At 55.4% G+C, this 8,812-nt stretch overlaps 1 protein-coding gene across 1 annotated transcript; it reads right to left on the bottom strand.

The window, feature by feature from the left end:
* Window positions 1-3,760: 3,760 nt before the first annotated feature.
* LOC102933893 (ras-related and estrogen-regulated growth inhibitor-like protein) lies at window positions 3,761-8,303 on the bottom strand. Its single transcript, XM_037883412.2, has 4 exons — window positions 8,146-8,303; window positions 6,893-6,946; window positions 6,721-6,797; window positions 3,761-5,999 (listed from the first exon to the last, which is right to left on the bottom strand). The coding sequence occupies exons 1-4, from the start codon at window positions 8,258-8,260 to the stop codon at window positions 5,580-5,582; spliced, it is 666 nt and encodes a 221-aa protein (XP_037739340.1). The 5' UTR covers window positions 8,261-8,303; the 3' UTR covers window positions 3,761-5,579.
* Between the last annotated feature and the right edge of the window lie 509 nt (window positions 8,304-8,812).

Genomic DNA, 8,812 nt, shown 5'->3' with positions numbered 1-8,812 from the left:
GGCTATTGATTGACGAATCTGGTGTCCCCTCACCCGCTGTTAAATGAGTCTTCTGTTCTATTCCTTGCCCTCATGTTGTTCTATTCCGTGCCCTCATGTTCTTCCTTTTCAGTTCTTCGAGCCTCCTTCAATCGCTGCCTTGCTGAGAGCGCACAGAAGCCGATGCTTATTGGTGTCTCTACAGACACAGGATGGGTGTTACCTCCGTACTCCAGGGGGCCTTTTGATCAAGTAATTTGCCTGGAGTCTTCCAGAGATCTGCCTTATGGAGCTGATTTTCCAAGATCCTCAATGCCCCCAGCGGCTGTTGACTTCAGCTGCGTTTGTGGGTGCTCAGCATCTCTGAAGAGCAAGCCCCAGGCCTCTTCTTTATCTCACTGTTCAGAAGCTGCTTGACCCTTCCTGGTGGGGCCAGGTGAAGGTGCCCCCAGCCCATAAATGTTACAGTGGAGGTAAAGGTGGACCGGAGCTGCAGAATTCAGATCCAAGTCCTGATTCCACCCAGGGTTTGGTTTCAGCCCGTTCCGGAGTTGAGATCCACCTGGAGGTGTTTGGCTCCAAGCCCCAGCTCCATCATCCTGCCCCTGGTGCTGTCATTTACACCAGCGCAGTGTGCTTGTCAAATGCTACCGTTCTGAGCCGGTGCTTTGCATGGTATAAACAATGGCCACCAGTGCAGAGAATCAGGCCCCTGGTGCATGGGAGGTAACGGCTGCTGCTAGACAGAGCAGTGTCTTGAGAGCCTGGGGCCCCTTTGTAACTGGAAAGCCGGAGCCCCATGCACCCAGCTGTTTACCCAGAATTACCTTCCACTTTAACTCCTAGTAGGTCAGTAGATCCTTATCTGGCACGATCCATGGTCAGTGGCCCTCTGTGCTTGGCTCCTAACACAGCACATGCATGATGGACATTGTCCAAGCTCACCCTTCCACACTGCTGGCCTTCCTCTTTCATTAAGGTAACAAAGCCCTCACGCAGGACTGTGCTTATCATGATAAACCTTAGCCCCCCCTCTCTCCTAAGCTCCATCCTGAGCAGGCTCATTACATCTTTTCCCTATGGGTCCTCTTCTAGCTCTCCCTTCACTCCCAAACTCTCAGCCTTTATGTTGTTGAGCAGGATTAATCAGGCCCCACCTGGTCTGGCTGAAAGGGTGAGTCAGTAGAGTAGCTCTGCACCTCCATACAAGGTTCCTGTTTAATGCCCTAAACCAAATAGAACAGATCCTTTGATTCACCTTCCATGATCCAAAAGGGCCCATTGTTTCTTGATATGGCAGCTTTAGGGGGATTGGTGAACAGGGATGTCAAATATATTTCCATCAGCACCAGGATGGGACCCTACATTTTTTATTTGATCTGTGCTGCCTTTAACCTCTATCTTTCCCTGCATGTTATTTTTTATAATGTTCTTTGCACGGTCCTTCTTTACAGACAGCCTCAGATTCCACACACCCCAGTCCCTACTGGATTGGGAGACTGGGCCGGATTCTGATCCCTGGTGCAAACCCAGAGTCACTCTGCTGCGTTTGATTTACACCAGTATAAGAGAGATCAGAGCCTGGCCCGTAGCTGCTACTGGGCTCTCCCAAATCCAGAGCCTTTCTGTAACATCCTGGAAATGACGGGAGCTGACCTTTGTTTGCTGTGTTGCCCCCAGCAAGGGGAAATGACCGCATCTCTGTGAATGCTCAGCCCGTTGTGAGGTTATCAGATTCCTGAGATGACGCTGACTAAGGGGGCATGGCCCCAGAGCTCTGGGTCACCTTGTAGCACGCTGGCTCAGGGGGGAATGTGTGGGCCTCCACACAGAGGGGTAAATGCTATTCCAGGTCATTGGCTTCAGTGTATGGACTCCGGTGTAAAACCAAACACAGATCAGTGCTGGTGTGAGGCATCCCAGGTGCTCGATCCCTTTGTTTATCCACCCAGAACAGATAGCAGCAGGGCAAGCTTCACACCTGCACTGTCCCCGAGAGACTAGTTGTTTGCAGGGTTGTTGTAGCCGTGGGGATCCCAGGGAGAATAGATCCATTTCCATCTTCAGTGCCTGAGTGCGGAGCCCCATGTGCACTGGCAAACAGGGGGTTAACTCTCTGCCTAGGTCCTTATAATGTCCCTTATCAGCATACAATTGCAAATGGTCTTTATCTCCATGCTGCACATGGGAAAACTGAGGCACAGAGAGCGCGCTCAAGTGACTTGCCCAGGGTCACACAGTGAGTCTGTAGCAGAGCTAGGCATCAAATTCAGGTCTCCTGAGCCCCAGCCCAGTGTCCTATGACTGAACCAATTGGTTTAGTAGAGAGGGCTGGATTCCAGGTGTACTATGGTCCCTTGGCTGGGATATAAACTCAGGACTTCATACTCCCTTCAGTCCACAGTGGATTCCCCCACTCATGTCTGTGGGAGGCTGGTAATAAGAGCAAGGGGGTGGATCAGGGCGTGACTGTGGCTGTTCTCTGCTGCTGAGGGCCCATGGGGAACAGAGCGTAAGTTAGAGCAGCCCTGAGGCCCCTCTGATTTACACTGGAGGTTGGGCAGAATGAAAGACTTAATGCCTTCCCTCCCCCCTCCAGCCTGGGTGGAGTGACTGAGGCTCAGGCCCCATGTGTCATTTACACCACCCCAGAATTTCCCCCACAGACGTCCCCATGTGAGTCAGGGCTGCAGGCGGCCCTAGGCTCTGCTTGGACGCTGGGTAACACTGCCAAATGCCCACCTGTGGGGGAGCTGCCTCCCGAGAACCCACGGATGGTGACTGTCACAGCACGTGGGCGTCAGTTCCATGCCCCCCTCCCACTCAGCTTCACAAATAGCACCGCCAGCCTCCCTCCGCTCCTCAGCCGCAGCTTCTGCCGCATGGCTGGGGACAGGGTGGTCCAAAGTGCTGCGTAGATTCCGCCCCCGTCTGGGTGGCCGCAGATCAGCCGGCCCCCTCTGTCCAGCGCCTGGGACAGTGCGAGCACTTCTCTGCAGGGCTCCTCCCAGTGCCAGGAGGAAGGGAAAACTAACTGCAGTAAGAAACCAGGAGCAGGAGTGACGCATCTGAGGTCAATCACAGGGAGAGCGCCCAGGAGTCCTGGCTCCCGCTCCCCTCCTTTAACCCACCAGGCTACACTCCCTCCTAGACGTGGGTCCCAGGAGTCCCCTTACTCTGTCCACTAGAACCCAACCTGCAAAGAAAACCCCCTTGCTCTGTGCTGTGAAAAGTGGCCCAGGGCACAACAACTCATTACACTGTGGCCTCCTGCTCTGACCTCAGCACAGACTGTATCTGTGCAGAAGGGACCTGCCACTCCATTCGCTGCTCATCCCTTTGGCTTTGTAGTGTGGGAGAGGGTTAAATAATAACCACTCGCTCTTATCACCAGCAGGTCTCAAAGCGCTTTCCAAAGGTGGGCAGTATTATTATCCTCATTTTACAGACAGGGAAACTGAGGCACACAGCGGGGCTGTGACTTGCCCGCAGTCACCCAGCAGCAGAGCTGGGACTAGAATCCAGGTTTCCTGAGTCCCCCGGGCAGTTCTCCATCCACTAGGTAACAGATCAGTGCCAGAGCCCCTCTATTGTCTGTTCATTACTTAGAAATCTGACCCCCCCCCCCAAACTTTTTTTCCCCCCTGTTGTAATATCTGGGCCTGAGTAACTTGCCCAGATCACCCAGGGTGTCTGTGGCAAAACCAGGAACCGAACCCAGCTCCTTTGAGATTTTCCTCCAAGGGTGAAGAGTCATAGTGAAAGCATCAAACTATTTTCTTTTATAACATACAAACTTTTATTGCCCATCCAAAAATAACATTTTTTCCACAATCATTTATTTTTTCTAATGTGCAAGTAGAATATTTTAACCGGAAAAAAAATTCCGGATGTAAACATTCGCTCTGATGAAGAACGCTCCCAATAAGTTAAATATTTATGTTATTCACAAATATACAACAGTTCACATTTTAGTCAGGAGAATTTGTATTCCAGTTGCTGGAGACAATAACATCATCCACTCACCCTGGGACAGGTGGCATTTAAAATGACCCTGCCTTAAATACTGAAAGCCCTATCTATCAGCAACTCTATGTTTCTAATATTCTAGGCTGAGAATTTGGCTTTGGAAAAAATCAATAATAGTTTAACACTTTGCAGTTAATGAAGCCTCACACCACACAAACTGTGAGGTAGGCATTATTATCCCCATCTTACAGATGGAGAAACTGAGGCACAGGGCGGGATGTGATTTGCCCAAAGTCACACAGCAAATCAGTGGCAGAGCCGGGAATTGAACCCCGGAGTCCTGAGCCTTCTGTCACTAGCCTTCGCTGCATGCAATGACAAATGCCACCATTGCTGCTTAAGGGGTGCAGTAAAAGGCCCAGATTTCCTCTGTCAGTTACACTGATGTAAATTCAGAGTCACTCCACTGACTAATGGAGTGACTGTGGATTTACACTGGTGTAGCTGACGAGTCACGCAATGCATTAGATTCTGCTCTCAGTTACAGCAAGTGTAAATCCAGAGTGACTCTGTTAAAGTCTTTGGGTTCAGACCAACATAACTGAGATCAGAACCTGGCTCGATGACTTTTCCTGCTAAAAGTTATTTGGAAACCCAGCAGAAGAACCAATGCAACCCAGTGGGGCTGGCGCAAGCTACTCAAATTTCAGTAAGCCCCATTATTTCCATCACCAGATTCTAATCTTTTTCTCTACTACCCGAGGGTTTAGAGCCAAGTTTTAAAGCATGGGCCCCTTAAAAATACGTAAACTTTGTGCTTCAGGCTCTTAGGTTGCTGCAGACAGTCGTTCCTTTGGTTAAGAGGGCCCAATGCTTGAACTTCAAGCAAAGGTTTTATACATTGCCCCTCACTGTGGTATCTGACTTTCAATGGGAGTTCAGCCTGAATTCAGACTCAGGTCCCATATACTGACCTTACCATCCAAATATGGGATCTGGGTGACAGATTCTCTGCTTCCTTGTGTTCCAAATTTGGTGCAGTTCCATGGAGCAGTGCAAATTTCCTCCAGCAGGGATTTTGGCCCTCTGGAGTCAAAGTGCCCGTAAAATGCTGCCTTTCGGCGTTGCTAAGATTACATGCCCACTCGGCACTGGTGTGAATGCTTCCACAAAGCACAGGTGTCAGGGGAGAATTGGGCACCCAAATGTCCACTTGACAAACCTGGTTCACTGTAAACATAGCTCGTTCACCCTCCCCGCGAAATGCACCACCTCTGGGGTGGAGCACAGCCGCTCTTTAACAGCCACATGGTCACAATTTTTAGGAAGGGGCATGTGGAGAATCGTTCCTCCAGCGGAAACTGCCAGTGGGCACAGGTAGGGAGGAGGAATGTAATTGCTACCCTGATTATATCGCAGACCCCAGCCAGAGCTCCCAGCAGAGAAGGCCAGGGGCACACACAAAAAGAGAGCTGCTTCCCCATGGCTCTTGCCATGTACCCTCGTCAAGGTGCTCATCCGGTGCTCCATGCCACGCTGAGGAACTGGCGACACCCAAGCCACTGGCGCGTGCTTCGGCTATGTTCTGTTGTCCCCACGATCCGAGCTCTCCTCGCAGGACCCCTCCTCGCTCATTCTGTCCTCCTCCTCCCAAAGACGGCTGACATGCTGCGGACGATGCTGCGGATGCCCACGGCCTTCTTGCCAGAGCTCCTGGAGTCCCGCACCAGGTCGAGGAGCTCGTGGAAGACCACCAGGGCGCCGTGGTACGTCTCGGCGGCCGAGATCTCGAAGAAGCCCGAGTTTGTGGAGAGGGCCAGGAGCCGCCCTTCCTCGCTGGAGACGGCCCGCCGGTGCTGCAGGTCCCGCTTGTTGCCCACCAGGATGACGGGCGCTTTCTCGGAACTGCCCCGTCTCTTCAGCTGCCGGATGCGCTGGAGCTGCTGGCGGGCCAGGTGGAAACTGGAGCGGTCGCAGATGCTGTAGACCACGACGAAGCCGTCCGCCCAGCGCAGCTGCTTCTCGCTCACCCAGCCCTGGAGCTCGGCGGCCTGGAGAGGAGGTGGGGTGGGGGCGGAGGTTAGAGAGAGCGAGACAAAAAACAGGAGTTAGCCAGGGCGAAGAGGCCATCACGTCATCACCACAGTGACCAGATCAACCCCCTTTCTTGCCTCAGCCCAGCCGGGGAGGAAATGGGCGGGTGTGTGTGTGTGTGTGTGTGTGTGATGAAAGGATTTTCCCTCCAGGGGCCACAAGGCACAACTGACCAGCTGGGAGGGGAGGGAGGGTCTGGCTATTACTGGGGAAGAGCTGAAGCAGCCATCTTTGTTGGGGGCACATGAAGACGCTAGTGAGTGCCTGACATTGGTCGCTTCAGGAGTAGTACCAGGGCACTGGGGAGGGTCAGTTCTGTCAGCAATGCTCTCACCCTCCCCCCTCGATCTTTATTCAGCCTCCCTCCCACGAAAAGTAATTGGGTGCCATTTCTCAGCCTTGGATGGGCTGGAAGCCAATGTGGCCATGTTTGTTGTGGGCATATGGCGGCTCTCTGAGGGCAGAGAGGTTTCCTGTAGGCCCTGCAGAACCAGAGCACGTTTGTCCTTGCCCATGTGCCCCTCTAGGAGGGGAAGCGGGGGGGTGGGAGTGGGGGGGGGGGGCTCGATCTGCTGAGAGGACAGCTGTCCTGTTAGGAGCTGGCCCAAGGCCCAAGAAACCCATTCGGTCCCCAAAGCCATTTGCCTGGGTTGGAAGCCACAGGCTGCGATTTCTCACCTGGGGGCAGGTGGAGTCCCAGATGCTGAAGCAAACGTCTCTGCCTCCAACCATCACGTTGTGCGTGTAAACGGATTCTGGAGCCGCACAGGGAGGGGAGGGAAAAGAGGGAGCTGTTAAGAGAGTGTGGACTTGAAAGTAAGAAAGAAAGTCATAACCCAAAGCTACTCACCAATATCCCCGTATTCACCAATAAACCTCCGGGTGAGGAATCGGACTGTCAGAGCTAGAACAAAAGAGACCCAACGTTACTCCGGCTGGCACCAAGCTGAGCCCGGATCGCCCGGCAGGACTGAAAGCGATTCCTGGGCCTCCCAGCGCGTCCCCTCGCGCCCGCATGCTCCCAGTGGGATCAGGGTGGTGGGCAATGCCAGAGTGGGAACTCAGAGAACAGCCGTTCACACGCACATGGTACAGCGTGGCTTGTTCCCAGCCATGGGGGCAGTGGGAGGACAGGAGGGTGGAAGGAAGGGGGCAGTGGGAGCATTGGAGGAAGGGGGCAGTAGGAGGCAGGGAGGGTGGAGGGAAGGGGGCAGTGGGGGGACAGGAGGGAAGGGAGAGGTAGGGGGCAGAGATGGTGGAGGGAAGGGAGCAGTAGGGGGCAGGGAGGGTGGAGAGAAGGATGGAGGCAGTGGGAGATGGCGGGGAGGGGGCAGTGGTGGGCAGGAAGGGTGGAGGGAAGGGGGCAGTGGGGGGACAGGAGGGAAGGGGACAGTAGGGGGCAGGGAGGAGGGCAGGATGGAGGAAGGGGGCAGTGGGAGATGGAGTGGAGGGGGCAGTGGGAGGACAGGAGGGAAGGGGGCAGTGGGAGGCAGGGAGGGTGGAGGGCAGGATGAGGGGAGGGGGCAGTGGGAGGACAGGAGGGAAGGGCGCAGTAGGGGGCAGTGGGAGGCGGAGGGAAGGGGGCAGTGGGAAGGGGGCAGTGGGAGGCAGGATGGAGGAAGGGGGCAGTGGGAGATGGAGTGGAGGGGGCAGTGGGAGGACAGGAGGGAAGGGGGCAGTGGGAGGCAGTGGGGGGCAGAGGGAAGGGGGCAGTGGGGGGCAGTGGGAAGGGGGCAGGATGGAGGAAGGGGGCAGTGGGAGATGGAGGGGAGGGGGCAGTGGGGGGCAGGGAGGGTGGAGGGCAGGATGAGGGAAGGGCGCAGTGGGAAGGGGGGCAGTAGGAGGCGGAGGGAAGGGGGCAGTGGGAGGACAGGAGGGAAGGAAGGGGGCAGTGGGAGATGGAGTGGAGGGGGCAGTGGGGGGCAGAGGGAAGGGGGCAGTGGGGGGCAGAGGGAAGGGGGCAGTGGGGGGCAGGATGGAGGGGAGGGGGCAGTGGGGGGCAGGATGGAGGGGAGGGGGCAGTGGGAGGACAGGAGGGTGGAGGGAAGGGGGCAGTGGGGGGCAGGGAGGGTGGAGGGAGGCTGCGGGGTGCCCAACACTCACCGGATTTCCCCACTTTCTCCGCTCCCAGCACCAGGATGTTGGCTTCCACTTTGGGCTGGCTCCCCTCGGACATCCCGCCGGGCTGCTGGGGCGCCGCGCGGAGCTGAACGACCATCTGGGGCGCGGGGCGGGCGCGGGGTCCGGGCCGGGCGCTGCTGCTCTGCGAGTCCGGACAGCGCCGGAGCCTGGTTTATAGGGGGGAGGCGGAGCCGGGGTTTGAGTGACGGACACACAGGGACAGCTCCCCCCCCACCCCCCCGCAACGCTCTGGTGCACACGCACACGCACACGCACACACAGAGCCAGACACAAACATTGGCTCACAACACCGAGGGCGCACACACTCAGTCATTGTTACAGAGAGACACGCAGACACACACAAATTCAGGTTCACAATACACAACCCAGGGCACACGCACGTACACACACACTAGGGGACACGCAACATCCATGGCGTGCACACAGTCATTCACACAGAGACACAAACACTGGCTCACAACGTACACACACAAAACCCAGCACACCAACACACAGTCCAGGATGCACACAGACACACAGATGCACACTTTATTTTCACAGAGAGACACACACAAATACAGGTTTACAACACATACGCGACTCTGGGGGTATGCATACATACACTCATTTTCACAGATTCACAACACAC

Source organism: Chelonia mydas, chromosome 24 (genome assembly GCF_015237465.2).
Source record: "Chelonia mydas isolate rCheMyd1 chromosome 24, rCheMyd1.pri.v2, whole genome shotgun sequence".
NCBI lineage: Eukaryota > Metazoa > Chordata > Testudines > Cheloniidae > Chelonia > Chelonia mydas.
The sequence above is the reverse complement of the archived record's forward strand: the minus strand, read 5'-3'. Positions and strand labels throughout refer to the sequence as shown.

Coding starts and splice junctions, on each gene's coding strand:
- LOC102933893 (XM_037883412.2), bottom strand. CDS start 8,260: ATGGTCGTTCAGCTCCGCGCGGCGCCCCAGCAGCCCGGCGGGATGTCC. Junction 6,947..8,145: donor GGAGAAAGTGGGGAAATCCG/GTGAGTGTTGGG, acceptor CTTTTGTTCTAG/CTCTGACAGTCCGATTCCTC. Junction 6,000..6,720: donor GGGACTCCACCTGCCCCCAG/GTGAGAAATCGC, acceptor CCTCCTCTCCAG/GCCGCCGAGCTCCAGGGCTG.